The sequence below is a fragment of the Erythrolamprus reginae genome, chromosome 2 (genome assembly GCF_031021105.1).
Source record: "Erythrolamprus reginae isolate rEryReg1 chromosome 2, rEryReg1.hap1, whole genome shotgun sequence".
In the NCBI taxonomy this organism is placed as follows: domain Eukaryota; kingdom Metazoa; phylum Chordata; class Lepidosauria; order Squamata; family Dipsadidae; genus Erythrolamprus; species Erythrolamprus reginae.
In genome coordinates this window covers 152,298,433-152,318,009 of record NC_091951.1, presented here as the reverse complement: position 1 = coordinate 152,318,009, position 19,577 = coordinate 152,298,433, and the positions used below count along the sequence as shown (strand labels likewise).

Sequence of the window (19,577 nt, the reverse complement as noted above, 5' to 3'; positions counted from 1 at the left end):
CTAATTTCATCAGATGTATGTAAAATTTAAATCAATAGGGATGGGTCAGTGGGGAAAGGAAGGAAATGATTAGGTAGCTGTATAAATGAAGATTCACAGGATTAGATTACAAATATATTATCAATTAACAATTGCATTAAAGATCATCTGTTCAGACTTCCCGAGAGCTGAAAGCTATTGGTGTATTTGTTCATCACTTGCCCAATATCATTCTAACAGTAAAGCTGTTGAAATGTCTGCTCTAGTTGGAAAATATAATTCATGGGAAACCTTTTATGAGAAATAAAATACAAATTCCACAACTGAGCAACAGCACACAAAACATATGCAAACTTGAAACTCTTAGAGCATTTTGGCAATTGGCAAACTATTTATAGGACATTTTCCTCATGATTGTTTTTAATGTTATTTATTACCAGAAGCACTATTTCTTCCAGTCTTTTTGAGTTAATGATACGTTAAAGCAGAGGTGTCAAACTCACGTCGTCACGGCAGTTTTCACATGAAGTATTGGGACTTTTTCCCCTTTCGCTAAACTGGGCATGTGTGTGATGCATTGGGTCCCGAGGCCGGGAGTTTGACATTTTTATTTATTTATTTATTTATTTTGTCCAATACAAATTGAAAGTTAAAGAGAATAAAAACATGTAGTAGTAAATATCACGGAAGGGATAGAAGAAGAGATATGAGAATAGAATACGTCAGTGAAGAATAGAGGAAAGGATATATGAATGGGAGAAAAGATATATAAAATATAGGAGAGACAATTGGACAGGGGACGGAAGGCACACTAGTGCACTTATGCTCACCCCTTACTGACCTCTAAGGAATCTGGAGAGGTCAACCGTGGAAAGTCTAAGGGAAAAATGTTGGGGGTTGACACCACAGAGTCTGGTAATGAGTTCCACGCTTCAACAACTCGATTGCTAAAGTCATATTTTTTACAGTCAAGTTTTAACACATCCCTGTGTTAAAGACAAGCTAAGGAAACTTAACAATTTTTAATTATTTTTCCCTTTAAGATACAGAGGTGACATAACATAGATTAATGAACAGCCATCGTTCCTGACTTTTGCTGTAAAAATAACAAACTTCCAAGTAATCCAAGATGTGAAATTCTGACCAAAAAATAAATACTAGGCTTTCAAATGAAATAACATACATTTACTTCACAACTGTAATTGTTCCTTGCACTAAAAACAGTATGGAAGGAAGACAATCTCTTTTACAACAGTGTCTCTTTAACAGTAGAGGGACTTAGCAGGTGATCACCATCATCATCTCCAAAATCTTCAGTTGGGTATTAGCACAGGTCAAATTTTAATTGAATGGGAAACTTACAGGCTTCAAAATAACCCTGGAACTACAGCTTGCAGCCTTTGTCACCATTGACTGTGTGGTCTGAGAATGCTGGGAACCTGGAAGCCTTCCCCATGAGAGGAAGCAGCAAGTTTAGCCTTTTCTTCTGATAGATACAAACATCTTCCTCAATGTCTGCTGGACCCGTCTGCCATTTTTCTAGGCTTACTGCTAGGCATGTCTATGCTAACCTGGAATTTATAATCCTTAAAATTTACTTTCTGCCTTTTCTGTAAGAATTCAGGGGATTTTCCCTAGGAATTCTTCCCATTGGGCTTTTCTCTTGGGACAAATATGTAAGGTAAGCCAAAAGTTCCATCCAGGAGCTTCGTGTCCAAGCAGGGACTTGAACCCAGAACTCTTTAATCTAGAATTTAATTATTAGGTCACAATGGTGGTTTAAATAGCACACTAGCCTTTGCAACATAATTTACTGAATTACCTAAGTTTTCTTAGTATTTAAACCCATTAATCGTGCAATTATATTTTAGTCTAGATTCAAATGCAAATAATGGCTATTTGCAAATGATGTCACCTTAACCTAGCAGTGTTAAAAATAGCGGGGGGGGGTGTTCCTCTTCATTGTTCATCCTCTTATTGAAGGTCACATCAGTTGGGACCTTCTCCAGAGAAAAGCAATGGCTGGTTTACATATAACCAGGGTAGGGAATGTTGGCTCTTCTATAAAGCCCTTCATGGCATCGGACCAGAATATCTCCGGGACCGCCTTCTGCCGCATGAATCCCAGTGACCGATTAGATCCCACAGAGTTGGCCTTCTCTGGGTTCCGTCGACTAAACAATGTCATTTGGTGAGTCCCAGGGGAAGAGCCTTCTCTGTGGCAGCCCCAACCCTCTGGAACCAGCTCTGCCCTGAGATTAGAACTGCCCCCACCCTCCTTGCCTTTCGTAAACTCCTTAAAACCCACCTCTGCCATCAGGCATGGGGGAACTGAGATAACTTCCCCAGGCCTATATTGTTTATGCATGGTATGTTGTGTGCATGTTTTTTAAATTATGGGTTTTTAGTTTTAATTATTAGATTTGTATTGTACATTGTTTTTCTATTACTGTCGTGAGCCGCCCCAAGTCTACGGAGAGGGGCGGCATACAAATGTAATTTTTTAAAAAATGACTTGTGGACTTCAACTCCCAGAATCCCTGAGCCAATCGTACTAGCTCAGGAATCCTGGGAGTTGAAGGCCACAAGTCATAGACGAGCAAACGTTCCTTACACCTGACATATTAACATTGAACCAGTCAATTTTTTCCCCTAAACTATCAGTTCTGTGGTCCTGGCTTGATGGGGATGGCAGGGGAAAGATACTGCAAAAATCCCCATTCTCTCCCCACTCTAGGGGTTAGGATTCCATTTCCACTCCACTCTGGGGCCAGCCGGAGGTGGTATTTGCTGGTTTTCTGATCTACTCAAAATTTCCACTACCGGTTCTCCAGAACCTGTCAAAACCTGCTGGATTTCACCCAATATGGGGTTTATATTGGCTCAACAGAATGTGTGAATTAGCTTCTATGGATAGCAGTCTAAAAGCTTGGCTTAATATGGTCTCAGAAGGGAGGAAGGGGATTCACATCTTTGAGTCCCCTCCCCCCCCCCATAGAAAGACTCACTTCACAGGAAAAGGTCCAAGGTCATCCTTCAACATACAAGCATCAGCATCTGAAGTTTTTGTTACCTTAGACTTCTGCCTTTTGAAGAACATAGAATGCAGAAGGGTCATGTGAGAGAGGCATTTTTTTTTTTTAAGGACTGACAGTTTCTAAATTAAGAACAATTTCCCATGTGGCTTTTTATAAATTTTTGCACTTCTGCTTTTGTTGGCAGGATGTTTTATAATGATTTCTTCCCATTTTCATATCAAGTAACCTTGATCCCCATATCTCTCACGTCACGTGTTATTTCCCCCCCACCAAAACCTAGTTCAAGGACAAAATGGGTCCCGTAAGCTTTTCTGAAACAATTTATGAATCCTGTCAGGCTCAGTAACGGTGTAAATCAAAAGACATCCGGGCAAATATAAATTTCAGGGCTGTTGTGAACTGGGGCAAAAAGGAAGCTTGCGCAAATGTGGTGAGAACAACAAGCCGACTTGAAGGCAGAAAGGTTGGTGGAATGATGCTTAGCTAGAACCATGGTTCGGTCTGCCTAATTATGCAGATGCTGAACTCAATATATTAGTAAAGGGATTGACTTTTACACCTTTTACTTTCATTTTGTGTCCCTCTCATTCCATGAGACTCAGGTTTTATACAGCCCTAATTTTAAACCTGGTGAGTTGGGATTACTAAGACATAGTGATGGCAATAGGATTTATTTCTGAATGGACTTGCATAGATTGTTGATGTAAGAAGAGCAAATGGATGGTTCAGAGGGTTTAATGGTTCCATTGTAGAGAAAAGTATTATGTATCTTTAGAAGAGAATATTTGTAGCTCAGGATTGAACTGAGGGGGTCCTTGGTGCTATCTGAGGTTGCTTGTTGTCTTGAAGACATTCCATTACCCAAACTAGGTAACATCACCAGTGATATTGCAGAGAACACCAAGGACCTCTTCCCTACCTTATTGGCTTGAATTTGATTTTTTTCCCCTTCAATACAAGGATACCCTGAGATAGGTTCTGCTTTAGATTCGGAGTAAAGAAGTATTTGTAATATGGTGTTTTGTCTGTAGTGATTTCTGTTCTTCTGGGAGCCATGGTCTCGGGTACAAAACATCATGCCCCAATTCTTACAGACGAGAAAAGTAATTAAGGGAGTTTGCCGATTTGTTACATATTAATAATGAGCCTGACTGAACAGCTGAGCAATAAGCCAGGCTTGACCCCCAATTTCCAGAAGAGATGGTGGAAGCTCAGAGTTGGTTCCATCATTTCACTGATGGATCATTCATGATGTGGTTTGAATCTGGTTCCAAAAAAGATATGGAGACCTCCATTTCAAAAAAATTATCTAAATTGTTGGTCAGCAAATAGGGTATCAAAAGGGAAATTGATTTGTAAGATTTAGAGAAAGAGGATGTTCACTCGTCAGGTAAGTAAACAAATATTTCTGCAGGGTTTTATATTGACATAAATTAATATAAATATAAATTAATATAAATACACACACACATATATATAAATTTATCTTCTGTCAAAATATGTTTATATTTATATATATATATGAGTGTGTGTTTTCTGTTGAACAAAAATATATATATAAAGAATTGTCCAAAAATGTGAGTCCCAGGTATAGTTATAAATGAAGAGTATATATATATATATACATACAAGAATATATACACACACACACACACACACACACACACACACACATATATGTGTGTGTGTGTGTGTGTGTGTGTGTGTGTGTGTGTGTTTTCGTAAATTTTCACGGGTATATGTATGTAGATTGTTCTGAGTTCGGGTTTTGCCCTGTGTAATATTTTGCATGTTTATGCGACATTTCGGTGAAATCACATTCACCATCATCAGGCTGAAGTTTCCAAGCTTCGTGCTGTTTACATTTTACAACAGCACGAAGCTTGGAAACTTCAGCCTGATGATGGTGAATGTGATTTCACCGAAATGTCACATAAACATGCAAAATATTACACAGGGCAAAACCCGAACTCAGAACAATCTACATATATATGATGAATTCTCACCAAAAAATTGTAAGTTGTTACATCTATCATAACGAGATACGAACAACAAAATGGGCTTTCATTCAAATTGAAAGGCTCATGTAAGAAATTCTATCCAAATTTTATTGCGAAATCTTGACTGAAGTTGTATTTAAAATACTATAGACTGACATTTTGAAATTCAGCTTTATCACCATTAGCCTAAACCTGAATGAAACCTGGACTCTAGTATAAGTGTTCTCACATTCTCTCTTTCTCTGTTTTTCTTTTATGCTGGCAGCTCTACATTAGTGTCGGTTAAACCATGACCGACGTGTTTGGAAGGAAAGACAGTGAGCTCAAACGTGACGCTTCCATCATGGGTTCCGGCCAGAAGGATGACAAGAGCAGCTTTAATCCTGAACATTTACCACCTGTTGGCCCACCTGTACATAGGTTCTCCTCCATCTCTATGCCGCACAGCCCCAAGGAAGTTTGGAAAAAAGGCGGGCGTGTTTTCTCTATCCTGCTAGCTGTCAACCTGATACTCCTAGCATGTACTCTTGTCAGTGGTGGGGCATTCAAAAACGTCAAGCTGCATGACTACGATGCCTTTTTCATGCTCACTGTTGTGATGCTGATTGCCATCATCTGGATGCTGTTCTATATCCTCAATACCTCCAAGCGGCAGGCTGCCATCCCTCACAAAGACAATCATGCAGGGCCTATCTGGCTAAGAGGTAAGGAGACGCTGGTTAAAGCATACCTTTGATTTGATAAGAGGCAAAGCAAAACACAGCCAATATTGTCATGCTGGAGGAGTGCTGGGTTTATCAGTGCATCGGTCCTACCTGTGCTTGTTTTTTAAAAAAATATCACTGGGTCCCATCACATTTACATGATTCAGAATGTTAAAGGCTTGTGATTAAATGAGTACCAGGAAGGAAGCTGTGAATCAAATTGATCACATCTCTGCATATTAGGCTCTAATTAGAGCTCACTAATGTTCAGGCAGCTCTTCAGCTAAATCTTGGGTCCAGTTCAAGCTTGATTGTATATATCTAAGCTATGATTATATATGGCAGTGATGGTGAACCTATGGCATGGGTGCCACAGGTGGCACATGGAGCCATATCTGCTGGCATGCGAGCTGTTGCCGTAGCTCAGCTCCAACGTGCATGTGTGTGCCGGCCAGCTGGTTTTTGGCTCACACAGAGGCTCTGGGAGGATGTTTTGGCTTCCAGAGAGCCTCTGGGCGGGAGGGCGTTTTTACCTTCCTCCAGGCTCCAAGGAAGCCTTTGGAATCTGGGGAGGGCAAAACATGAGCCTGCTGGGCCCACCAGAAGTTGGGAAAGAGACCGTTTCTGGCCTTCAGAGGACCTCTGGGGGTTGGGGGAAGCTGTTTTCGCCCTCCCCAAGCACTGAATTATGGATGTGGGCACTCACACACACGCACGCTCTTTTGGCACCCAAGGAAAAAAAGGTTCACCATCACTGATATATGGCATTCTGTTCAAGTATACCAGGAGTATGGATTGAAAATTATAAAAGTGAGCAGGCAGCTCAGGTATCTTGTCTGAGCAAAACGATAAAAAGTGTGTGATAAGTCTCTCAGGGCTGGGTGAAAACTTGGAAATGGTGCCACTACTACTTCTGAAATAAATTAGCCCCAAGGATTTAAAAGACTTCTGCTGCTCCTAAACATTATTTGTAGAAAAGAAGGTTTAACCCTAATTGGACAACACACTTGCTCTAGGGAAGATTTATAGGCTAATCAATCAGTTTTACAAATTTGATAAAGATACAAGTGCAATAAAATAGGGCTCTGGTTTGGGCAGAACTGGGGCATTCCTTGTCTTCTTTCCTGGGTGGAGGAAGATTTGTGGTGGCTGTGAGGTCCATAGAACTAAATTAGAGAGTATGGATTGTGTATTTATTATGGGAAGCTAATGATGTTGGTTTTCCAAAACAGGTGGCTTGGTTTTGTTTGCAATCCTCACATTGGTGATGGATATATTCAAGACAGGATACTTCAGTTACTATGAGTGCTTATCAGTCATCAAAATCATGTATCCAGTTGTGCAGGCTGTGTTTGTAATTGTCCAGGTGAGTTTGTAACTGTTATGTATTTAAACATACTATATGGGGGAAGCCTATAGTAGGGAGAAAATAGAAGCTAGATTAAGCTCTAAAAGTCTAAATGGTAGGAGGGTGTTGTTCAGTTTAAGAGGTTAGCTTGAATTGCAGTAATATTTTGTTCCTTAGAATAAGCATAGCAAAAAAAATTGATTTGTGTGTACCAGTATTTCAAGTGTAATTAAATGTCAGGCACAAACAACCAGATCCAAATGTGCAGGATTGAAGCTAGCTACTTTATTAGATTCTGCCTATAATACAGAAATCTACCGAGTCTGGCATCTTACTCCTGGAACAATTAGATAAGGCTTCAAGGTACTTGGTGGGGAGCCTTTAATTGTAATCCTTTTGCGGTTGCACAGTGAGTCCAGGCTAGCTCCATGCTTAATCCCTCTTCCTTGGGACCTGGGTGCTTCTCAGCATTAAATAATCTATAATCTGGTTGTAAATTGTGGGGCCTAACTAAAATGTAATAAATCTTAAAATATATCAAAATGGCTGGGATCCATGTTAGTAGTAATTAGTGTTTTAGAACTTGGATAGCAAAATTCAGTAATACAGTATGTGTTCCAATAAGTGTAGGAAACACTATCCTGGTCATGTCCAGGATACTAAGATGCTATAAATTTAAAACTTGCATTTCTTTTCTTTCTAGACTTATTTTCTGTGGGTCTCTGCCAAAGACTGTGTTCATGTACATTTGGATCTTACCAGGTGAGTATCAAGATCATTCAACAATATGTCTTTCCATCTTATTAAGCTGCAGGTGTCACTGACTGAATGAAAAATAGGATGGGTTTGGGCAGACAGAATCTCAGTGCATTATGTGTTGTAATATTAGCAATAATGTCCAACAATGAAGGTAAAAGATCTTTTCCAAGGTCATGTTGGATCTGGGAATGATTTCTGGAGGACTTGTCTTTTTCACTTTTCTGAAACTTTTTCCATTAGGTGGTATGATGTAAAAAGGTTAAATATCAAAGCTGGTGATAATTCTGAATAGAGTATTTTCTTGCTTTAGAGTAAAAGTGGGCAAGCTTGGAGAGCCAAGTTTACCAAATTTGAGAGCCCCCAAATCCTTAATCCATGGGATAGTCATTTCAAAACAGGATGGGCAATAAATTTAATAAATAAATAAAAATAAATAATTTAGTTATTTATGTTAATAATTTAATAAATATTATTTTAAAATAAATAAATAACACAGCCAGGCTTTTCCTTTACAGTTGTGGTAGTGTAATAGTTTAAAGATGGGTTTTTAAAATTATATCTAGCCTACTTTATAGTTGAGTCTACTATGTTCATTTACTACAACGAACAATCGCTTGCCAATTGCTACTCTGTAATATGGCATGGGGCATGTAGTAATATGGCAAGCCCTAAGGATGCTCTATTAGCCAACTGGAAAGAATTTCAATCGAAAGGAAAAAGCTGTGTGAGAAATATTTGCAAGCAGAAGAGTGAGACACATTTTGGAATGTAATTAAATTCCTATTATGCTTAAAAGTATTCCAGTTAAGGTTAATCACTACTGTTTATTTGCTCTGTCTCCGGAGGGTGTTTGGAATGAACAGAGCTTATTCGTTAAACCAAAATTCTCCATTTTTCTCTGATAGATGTGGATTGATGCTCCTGTTGACCACCAATCTAGCAGTGTGGATGTCAGCTGTAACAGATGAATCAGTGCATAAGGCTGAATCAAAAAAACCAGGTGTAAATATATCGCACAGGATGGGTAAGTTGACTAGGAAATACTAATAATTATGATCAAATGAACCTCAAGGGCATTACTTTAAGGCAGAGGTCCACAACTTTTCCACCTTGCAACCAGACCTAGAAGTAGAAGCACAGCTCCATCACAGCTCCATCCACACTAAATGAATTGTTGTAAATTGAGGACTATCTGTCCTTTATTTGTTCACTTTTTTATTATTAGCCATTTGGCTCTAGAGTGGGTATCTAACATGTAAATAAATTCCTAAAAGAATAAGATAAATATTATAAATCAATAAAAATATAATCAGCTGACCCAAATACACTTGAAGTTTTCAGGCAATCTGTATTACTGTACTTAAACTCTAAATTCACTTGCTTAAAAAGCCAGATTTTTGTTGTTCTGAAGAGGGAATGTGTGGGACATATAGGCAGTTACTGAAAAGATCAATTTCCAGGTCCATTCCTCTTTGATCTATTAAAGAAAAAGAACGCAGGACACTGCATTCACAAGTGAATTGAACAGGCAGATAGATAACCTCTGTTTTGGTAAAAGATATAATTGTGGGTATAATGTTTTATCACAAGAATAACGCGGGAAGAAACATAGGTCAATTTAATCTCCCTTGAAGGACAGGAGGGATTAAAATAAAAAATCTTATTTATTTATTCATTTGTCCAATACACAAATACATAGGATGAAAAATAGACATGTAGTAATATATATGAGGGTGAAAGTTAACTTAGAGGAGAGGATATATGAAAGGAAGAGAATATATAAGATAGGTGAAAGAAAGGAAAGACAATTGGACAGGGGACGAAAGGCACACCAGTGCACTTATGTACGCCCCTTACTGGCCTCTTAGGAACCTGGAGAGGTCAATCGTGGAGAGTCTAAGGGAGAAGTGTTGGGGGTTAGGGGTTGACACAATTGAGTCCGGTAATGAGTTCCACGCTTCGATAACTCGATTGTTGAAATCATATTTTTTACAGTCAAGTTTGGAGCAGTTCGTATTAAGTTTGAATCTGTTGCGTGCTCTTGTGTTATTTCCATTGAGTTTTGAAAGATCATAAGAGTTGGCTCTGAGAATTAGACTTCTTCTTTCAGGACCATTCAAAAATTTTGATCAGTGTCATTTTCGATCAAAAAAATGTTTTTGAAAACCTTCCTGAGCTAGCCTTGACCTCCTTTCCTTCTCCTCTTTCTCTCTCTGCAGTTGATCTAAAAGGAAGCATCTCTGACAACTGTGGTTGCAAAAGCAGCATCTGCCAAATCTTCAAGAACGGTTACTTTTGGCTTTATCCTTTCAATATTGAATACAGCCTTTTTGCTTCTGCCATGATCTATGTCATGTGGAAGAACGTGGGCCGCATCATGGACCACCATTCCAACCACATCCATCACCTCAAGTTTAAGCTGTTCAAGAGGACTTACTTTTTGGGTTTCATAATGGGAATCTTGATCCTGGCGTCCGGCATAGCAGTCCTGATTGTGTATGAAATCCAGATCAATTCGAAAAACAAAGCTAAAGTGAAGAACCAGGTGCTCACCATGTACTACGCTTTCAACATTATCTGCCTCAGCCTGATGTCAGTCATCTCCGTGGGTGGCTCCATCGTTTACAGATTTGACAAGAGAGACATGGACCGTGAGAAGAATCCAACTAGAACGCTTGACGTGGCCTTGCTAATGGGTGCAGCCTTAGGGCAATATGCCATTTCCTATTACTCTATAGTGGCCACTGTGGCCAGTTCACCAAGGGACACAATCAATGCCCTCAACTTGACCTACTCCTTGCTGATGATTGCCCAGCACACTTTCCAGAACATTTTCATAATTGAAGGCCTCCATCGACAGTCCTTAAAAGGGGAAAGCAAAGCAGACCAACCGGAGAAGGACATTTACGGTCTCACTTTTGTCAACTTAAATGCTGTATCGCTTCGCGTCCCTGAAAATGGAAACGCTTTATCGCCAACGTCTCCAGGACTAGCCATCCAGGCTTCCCACGAAATAACACAGTCCATCGGTGTCTCCAAGAATGTGTGCTGGCGGAGGAGGTTCTTAAAAGAAAGCTCATTATTCCTGCTCCTGTGTAACGTAATTGTAAGTGGGACCATTTTATTTCAGCCAAATATGGATTAGTCGTCAATACTTTGAGTACGTAGATGAGTAGGATTCCTTTGTTCTTGCCAAATAGCAAAAGATAGAACTAGATTCAATCCTGTTATTTAACCAATATGAAATATGAAGTTTTGCTGAGTTTATTGAGTTGTCTCAACTATAAATTCAACAAATTTACAAACACCACAATCTTTAACAAACATGCCCAAGAGTTGCAGCCCAGTTAGTTAGGGATGTTGGGAGTAGTAGGGTAAAAAAATGAAGGGAGGAAAAACAAATTAGAAAATACAAAAGACATGGAACTGCTACTACCACTTGAGTACTCTTTGCTTTCTTCTTGGAATCCGTATGAGATAGTGTATTGTTTTCTTTACTATGCTTCACATCACTGGCAGATAGCAAAGAGGAGAGGAAGAGAAGTATGAAACACATCATGAAATAGGTGAAGCCTATATTCAGGGGTAGGCAGCAGGCAGGAAGGGGTGGGACGCAGTTCCACCGGCAGAAATGAAGATGTGTGCGCAGCTCCAGCTGATGGGCGGCTGTCACTTCCTGGATTATTGGTCTCGGCTCAGATCCCCTTTTTCTCCCCTGCTGCTGCTGCTGCATCTGAGCTCCTTGCTTTTTTCCTCTTTCCTTCTTCCTGTCCTCGGATGAGCTTCCCTCTCTCCTGCCCAGCTCCCCTTCAGCCTCCCACGGCCACCTCCCGCCTGAGGTGCAAGCAGAAGGCGTGGGTGGAAGCGGCGCTGGCAGCATTTATGCTTCTGGCAGCACCCATTCGCCTAGCTACCCAGCTTGAGACAGGGGGTGACCCAGGAAGGAGAACGCGGGAAACATGAAGCAAATTGTCACCCCAGCGAGCAACACTGGTAAGGTTGTAAGTCGAGGACTTAACAGTTCAATTGAACTATGATGATCATTCAAGACACTCCCATGTGGTCACCTGGCAGGCACTCCTACCTAGTCACATGACCATTAAGCCACACCCACAAAATAAGCCACACCCACAGTGTGGCAGTAAATATTTTGGCTTCCCATTACTGCCTATATCGGAAAAAAAGGCCAAGGATCAGCTGAGCCATCCGTTTCTTCCTGGCCTTCTTAAAAGTAGCATTCTAAAGAGAGTAGCAGTTGTGCATAACTTGGCTAATGTGTTATAGTAAATTGATATTCTCTAGATTCGGTTTAACGGTGTTCACTTTCCCAGATTTTATATGAAGAGAAACTAGTTCTGAGTGTTGGTGGAAAGTGGAGTAAGTGCAAAGTCATCTCCCTCTCCAGCTGTTTTTCAACCATTTAAAAATAAATAAATATCAAATAAATACAAATGTGGCACTAGCTAGAGAAACAGCAAAAGGAACAACAATTATGTGTGTTGTTCAGCCCACATTGCAAATGAAGGAGAAAGCTTAATTTTACTTGTGGAAGACTGCCTTGTCGTTCTTGCTGCTTTTCATACACTTTGACGGCACCAAAGCAATTTGAATAAATTAATGACTTTTACATTTCATGCGGTTATATTCTACTTTTTATCTAGAGAGCTTAAGACACATTATAATGGATCATCCCTCATTTTTATCCTGGCAGGGCTGTAATACCCTTTCTGTGATGGAAAAAGGAAATTGAAAATATGCATCTAGCACTCTGGGGAACTGGCATGAAAAAGTGGGAGTAGGACAACAAGATTTATGGCTCTTGTCCATGAAGCGTAGATATTTGGGGTAATTCAAAATTAACAAAATTCTAGGGCAGAGTTTCTCAACCTTGTTGTTATTCTGAGCCACCCAGAGTTATTCAAGAATTCAGTTCTCAGAATTCTGCAGCCAGCAGTCCTCAGATCTTAAAGCTGCCAAGGTTGAGGAACAATGTTCTAGACCAGGGGTAGGCAAAGTTAGCTCTTCTATGACATGTGGACTTCAACTCCCAGAATTCCTGAGCTAGCTTGATTTGTTCAGGAATTCTGGGAGTTGAAGTCCACAAGTCATAGAAGAGCCAACTTTGCCTGCCCCTGTTCTAGGCCTTTGGATCAGGATCATTGCCTTAAAGAATTCAGTTAGATGTCATCGTTTCTGATGCTCTTAAAATCAGGCTGTCCTGTGTTTAATCTTGCATCGAGGTATCTCTTGCATCAAGTACTGTGCCTCGCTAGTCTCGTTCTCCCTTGTTTTTTACTTGCTGACAGTGCTGTTATCTTTCTCTCTTCCCCAAACAGCTTTGGATTATGCCTGCATTTGGAGCCCGGCCACAATTTGATAATACCACAGAGCTTGAATTCTACGGTTATCCCATGTGGGCTGCTATTGTGGACATCTGCTTGCCCTTTGGTATCTTCTACCGGATGCATGCTGTCGCTAGCTTAACGGAAGTCTACGTCATGTCCTAATGGAGCAGTGAAGAACTTTTTAGAAGAGCCCACATTTCTCAGACCACCCAAGACTTGAAAACCGAAAGAGTTACGCTGTGGGGGTTGAGTTCCTTTGGGCACCAGGCCCAGTGATTTGATGGGCATTATAAAGAGAACTATCAACAGCAGAAACCAAATCCCCCTTTGTTTCTATTTAAATGACTCCTTTTCTTGATAATCATCTTCAGTTATTTTTGTTTTCTACTAGATATGCAGACATCAAGGACCTTATATAGGCGTAGATTCACTCCTGGTCACTTTAAAGGACATTTTGACTTCAGTAGAGCAGTCTGAGGAGTCACAGCTTGAAAGAAGGATTTAGTGAATGTTGAAGACGGTTAAAAGTAATTGTGCCTTTGTGTCACTTGGATGGCTTCATAAGGTTCCTTCCCGACCTTTCAGTCCCCTTTCCAGTGATTTATGAAGGCCTCAGGAATAATACGACCCTGTTAAAGCTCATACATGATAAGAAGAATCCTGGAGCCATTGTGGGTTTCGATGGGACTTCCTTGCTGTCCTGAATCAGGGCCTGAAAACTGTATGAGTCCATCTAAAGGGTTATTCTGTCAGGAGCGTAGTAAGAAATGTTAGTTTTTAACGATAGTTTGATTTTTTTTTAATGAGCCTATTTTTTATAAAATGTACATATTTATTGATTCTCGTTGTGATAATTAAAAGGGAAATGAAGCCCCAGAGAAACCCCCCCGTAAGGAAAACACTTCCCCGCATGGCCAAGCTTAATTTTCTAGCGGTGCTTAACCCGTAGCCTGCCAACGGTGGAACTTCCTCTGCGCCTTCGGCTCAGAGTTTGTAGCGGGGGGGGGGGGTATTGCTCTCCTTCAAATCCCATTGGAGGATCTCTTTTAGGATGATGATATGAAGTGTCTACAACTCTTTGTAGAGCTAGGTTAGTTAGATAGTGCTTCCTTCACAAAACCTTACACACAAACACACACACATTTTTAGTATAGTTCACACTTTAGGATAATGGTCATATAAATAATTCCAGGTCTTCTGCATTGGCTTAAGATCACCATCGTGTTACTAAGCCCTCGTAGGGCAAAAAAGAGAAATTGGCCATCAATGAGAACCTATGGAGTTTATTGCTTTACAATACCCTTTCTTAACTGAGTTGTCCCTTCACATGCATCAAAACATATTTTCTGTCAACTTCTATCTTCACATTAATAGTTTGGGGCATGTTGCTGGAGTAACAGGAACTTTGGCAATCAGGTTGCACAGGACTGCTTTGGAAAATTGTCTCTTTTTTGGCCATTGTTGAGGCATCTCTCCCAGGCGTGTATTTGCATGTACTGATAGAACAAATTTTGTGCATCTTTGTATTAAATTTAAATCATGTGGTTTAATTCTATATGACCATAACACACAGCTGATAAGAGGAGAAATTAGCCGAACACATGTTTCCATTCCAAAAAAGTAAATAAATTTTGCTGGTCCTAATTTTCAAGATTAGAGTTCCCTATTCCAGCTTCCATAACAGATTAAGAAGATCTTGTTTGATTAATGTGGTGATTAATTGAACAGGACTAGGAGATTCACCATATTGTTAGACTTTCTGAATTTGGTCTTTGACATGCACAGCGGAATAGCAGCACTATCTTTGTTTTTATGCATACATAAAGACAATCTGTTGGAAAATCCCCCTTTGATACTGGATTCTATCTTGATGTATTCTGACATGTTTTAATGATGGCCCAAAACTGGGCTTATCTAATTCTTTCCAGTGTACAAGGTAACAGTGGTGCTAATGATAGGAATTGCTGACATATTTCAAGTTGTAGTTGATCATCAAAATAGTTAATTAATTGCACTGTTTAAGAGTCCCATTTTTTTCTTATGAAATTGTATTTAAAATGGAAAGAAATGTGATTTTGGAAAATGGCTCGAGGGAGAGTAAAGATGACAGGCTCCACAGAAGTTAAAATATCTCAGATGATAAAATAAAAGGAAATTGTTCCACTTTGTCCTGTATATCTTATTTGCTTCTGAAATTTATTATTTGCTTGTTTCATTAACCTATTTTCAAGATTATTTTTTTTCACAGAGTAGCTTTCGAACCTTAAGAAAAAAAATCTTGCTACAGTCAGTATGGCATAATTATGACAGCAGCAGGGTTCCAAATAGCATCCAAAACTGTTCTGTCGATCTCTCTGGTAGAATCCTCCTGAAAATTCACAGATACAAATTTCACACACACACACGTTTGAAAATTCAAAACAATGTCCTTTATACCGAAAATTCAAATAAGCTAAGCACTCTTTTTGTATAGCAAAGAGCACTCATCTCCAAACAAACTGGTAATTTGTACAAGTCCCTTATCAGTTCTGAGATACTTAGCTTGCAGTTGTGAGGCAATTCACAGTCCTTCTTCTTTCACAAAGTGAAACACACTTTGCTCTGGTTTAGTTTCAAAGCGGGGAAAAATCAGCACACAAAGGTCTAAGTCAGCAAGGCAGGCACGAAACACAACGATCAGATAATCCTCCACAATGGCCAAACCCACAGGCTGCTATTTATAGCAGCCTCACTCATTACCACAGCCCCACCCAACCACAGGTGGCCTCATTTTCTTTGATAATAAGCTCTCAGTTGTTGCTGCCTATGCATCGCTCTCCGCATGCGTGGCTGTATAATTAACTCTTGTTCCGAATCCAAGGAGGAGCTAGATAATTGATCTCCTTCTGAGCTGTCTGCCAAACTCTCCTCCTCCCTGTTACTCATGTCTTCTTGGTCAGAGGAGCCTTCATCAGCAGATTCCACCGGGAGCAAAACAGGCCTGCGGCATGTGGATGTCTCCCCCACATCCACAGTCCTTGGGGCAGGAACTGGGCCAGAGCTAACCACAACACAAAACTAAATCAAAATCTGAGGCAAAGTGTTCCCCAAAATTCCAATTTATTAACAGAGCCATGTTGGTACATCTGGGTGAAACCCAAATCTGAAGTCCCCCGCATTTCACCACCCACTTGAAAGTTCAAGTCCTTGTCCCCACACCCACAAATTCACCACATTGACCAATCTTCAATTGCCATGCTGGCAGAGTCCACTCATCTCCTTCCATGCAGGTGCAGAGGCACAGAGACAAAGGACGACCTTGCCGTTTGTTATGGCTACATACTAACAACCTCATACTATCTCCCCTCCCATTTTCACACAGTAGAAAATGCATAATAGAATAGTCTAGGGCAGTGATGGTGAACCTATGGCACACATGCTGCAGGTAGCACACGGGGCCATATCTGCCGGCACATGAGCCATTGCTCTAGTTTAGCTCCAGAGTGCATGCACTCTGACCAGCTGATTTTAGGCTTATACTGGGAGGATGTTTTCAGCTTCCGGAGGGCCTCTGGGAGGTGGGGGAGGGTATTTTCACTCTCCCCAGGCTCTAGGGAAGCCTCTGGAGCAAGGGGAGGGCAAAAAATGAGCCTACTGGGCCCACTGGAAATCAAGAAGTGGGCCATTTCTGGCCTCCAGAGGGCCTGGGGGGAGCCATTTTTGCCCTCCTCAGACATTAACTTATGGATGTGGGCACTTGTTCGAGTGCGATAGCGTATGCTCACTTGCTTTCAGCACCTGAGGTAAAAAAGATTCACCATCACTGGTATAGTGTGTGGCAGGCCCAAGTTCCCAAATAAAATGGCTTCAGCCTGACAGACAGAAGGTGGATATCCAGAATAGGAGAGCCAAAAGAAAGGCGACGGTAGTCTGTTAAAAAGAACTAGAATCAGGCTATTTACTTGTGAATTCATGTCTTGCTTGATTTCCCTTCAAACGCCCTGTTCAGGAATGATGTTTGTGATCAACGGTGCTATTTCCACCACGGAGATTGGGAAAGGACTGATTTCAGAAATGAAACTAAACAACGAAAGACTTTGTTGTGGTCATTAACCAGCACAGACAGAGTGACATGGAATTCCAATACAGCCATGAATATATTTAAGTGCTTGCTACTTGATCTTTTTCAGTTAGCAATTATTGCTGAATCTGTGAACTCATCATTTACAACTACAGCAAAAACATATTGCCTAAATCTAATAATCATATGTGAAACAGCCTTAAGGTATCCCTAGCTGTACAGGTACATTGGCTGTTGGGTTTTTTTTCGTTGTCCAACACAAGTTGCGACCATGGAGTTAATCTGTTGCACTTCATGGATCATTCAATCCAGTGGCTCAGTCAGGTAATTCCCAACAGGTACGTACGTTGAGGGTTGGTGAAGATATTCTTCCTCCCCTCCAGTCCAGTGGTGAAATCTACTTACCTTTGCTATCGGTTTGGAAGCCGTGCAATTTTTCACCTTCTGCACATGCACAGAGGCTTAAAAAATGAAAATGGTGGTGTCTGGGCAGATGGATGGAGCCTCATGCTGGCATCGCTACTGGTTTTCTGAACCATTGGCCACTGTCGCTACTGGTACAACCAAACTGGGCTGAACCAGTAGCATTTCACTCCTGCTCCAGTCCCTAAACCTTGTTTTTTGGAGGCTTTGGATACCTGGAGAATCCCTCTCTCCCTTCTCCTGCCTAGTCCCTAGGACAAACAGTTTAAAAAACCTGGATCAGAGAGGGCAAGAGTGGGGCTGCATAATTAAGCAGAAGGGAGACAATAGCTTTTAATACTTCATGAGTTGTTTGGGTTTCTTTTAATCATAGACTAAGAACTTTTCCGGGTCAGGGCTGAACCCATGTCCAAAAGGGGCATATCAACAGACTGCAGATGTTTTTGAACGCACCCTCATGAAACACTTGCACAAGGCAAGTTTCACTATCTGTCAAAACTAATTTCTTTTCCCCTCTATCTCATGTTAACATGAATGTTCAGTGAATATTTTCTTACTGGTTGGTTGATGTTGATGGGAATGGAACAAAACAAAAATGGAGGAAGGTACCAATTCCTCTCCTTAACATACGATAAATAAGAAAGAATTACAAGGACCACTATAGCAAATTTTACTCCAATCTTCTGCTGGTTCAGGGATTGGTAGGTACCATTTTAATTCAGCATAATAACAAAGTGGTTTTTTATACAGTAACATCTTTTTAAGATTACAGATCTGACCACTTGTTAACAAGAAGTAATCATCTGTTAACAGTTGGATGTTATATTATTAACAAATTGTCCATACTATTAAATTTCAGTCACTGAAAGTTAGCAAGATACTTTCCATCTTGAAGTAGGGAATGTGAGATTGATAGTGAACTGCTTAAAACACGCTGTGTAGATGAATCTCTTTACAGTCCCCTGAAGAGCCAGCCAGAAAGCCATGTTAAGTGTTTCCCGTAAGTCAGAAATGTAAAGGAAGCAGAAAGTCCTTTGCCCTGATTGTCATAAAACACGATTTAAGTATTGCTCACAAGATCATATGCTGCAACGTCCTACCGGTCAATGACTACTTCAGCTTCAACCGCAACAACACAAGAGCACGCAACAGATTCAAACTTAATATTAACAGCTCCAAACTTGACTGTAAAAAATATGACTTTAACAATTAAGTTGTCGAAGCGTGGAACTCATTACTGGACTCAGTAGTGTCAACCCCTAACCCCCAACATTTCTCCCTTAGACTATCCACGATGGACCTCTCCAGGTTTCTAAGAGGTCAGTAAGGGGCGTACATAAGTGCACTAGTGTGCCTTTCGTCCCCTGTCCAATTGTCTTTCCTTTATCTCACATATCATATATATTTTCTTCCTTTCATATATCTTCTCTATTTTTACATATTATATATTACATATTATTCTCTTCCATATGTATTGTGTATTGAACAAATGAATAAATAAATAAAAAATAAATAAATAAATAACATGTTATCTTGTCACAGTAATGCAGCCAACCACCAGGGCTGCCTCTGCTGTTTTATTTATTTATTTGTTTGTTTATTTTATTTATTTGTTTTCTCCAATACACAATAATACACAATGAGGGTTATAGAGGATATAATCAGGTAGAATGTGTTAAAGGGGGAATAGAGGAGAAAATAAAGGAGTGAAATATAACTATGAGAGAATAGCAGAAAAAGATATAGGTATAGAAGAGCAGACATAGGAGATATAGGAGAGACAATAGGACAGGGGACAGTAGGCACTCTGGTGCACTTATGTACGCCCCTTACTGACCTCTTAGGAACTTGGTGATGTCAACCGTAGATAGTCTAAGGGTAAAATGTTGGGGGTTAGGGGATGATACTACAGTAGTGAATT

At 40.3% G+C, this 19,577-nt stretch overlaps 1 protein-coding gene across 2 annotated transcripts; it reads left to right on the top strand.

Moving 5' to 3' along the window:
* Positions 1-1,305: 1,305 nt before the first annotated feature.
* On the top strand, positions 1,306-15,346 carry OTOP2 (otopetrin 2). Of its 2 annotated transcripts, none has more exons than XM_070739964.1 (7): positions 1,306-1,660; positions 5,283-5,721; positions 6,954-7,087; positions 7,773-7,831; positions 8,734-8,852; positions 10,048-10,934; positions 13,165-15,346. In XM_070739964.1, exons 2-7 carry the CDS (start codon positions 5,307-5,309, stop codon positions 13,333-13,335), a joined length of 1,785 nt encoding a protein of 594 aa, XP_070596065.1. In that variant the 5' UTR covers positions 1,306-1,660; positions 5,283-5,306; the 3' UTR covers positions 13,336-15,346. The 2 variants fall into 2 exon arrangements, with proteins under 2 accessions (XP_070596065.1, XP_070596067.1); XM_070739966.1 differs by lacking the exon at positions 1,306-1,660 and adding an exon at positions 3,629-3,647.
* The last annotated feature ends 4,231 nt before the right edge of the window (positions 15,347-19,577 follow it).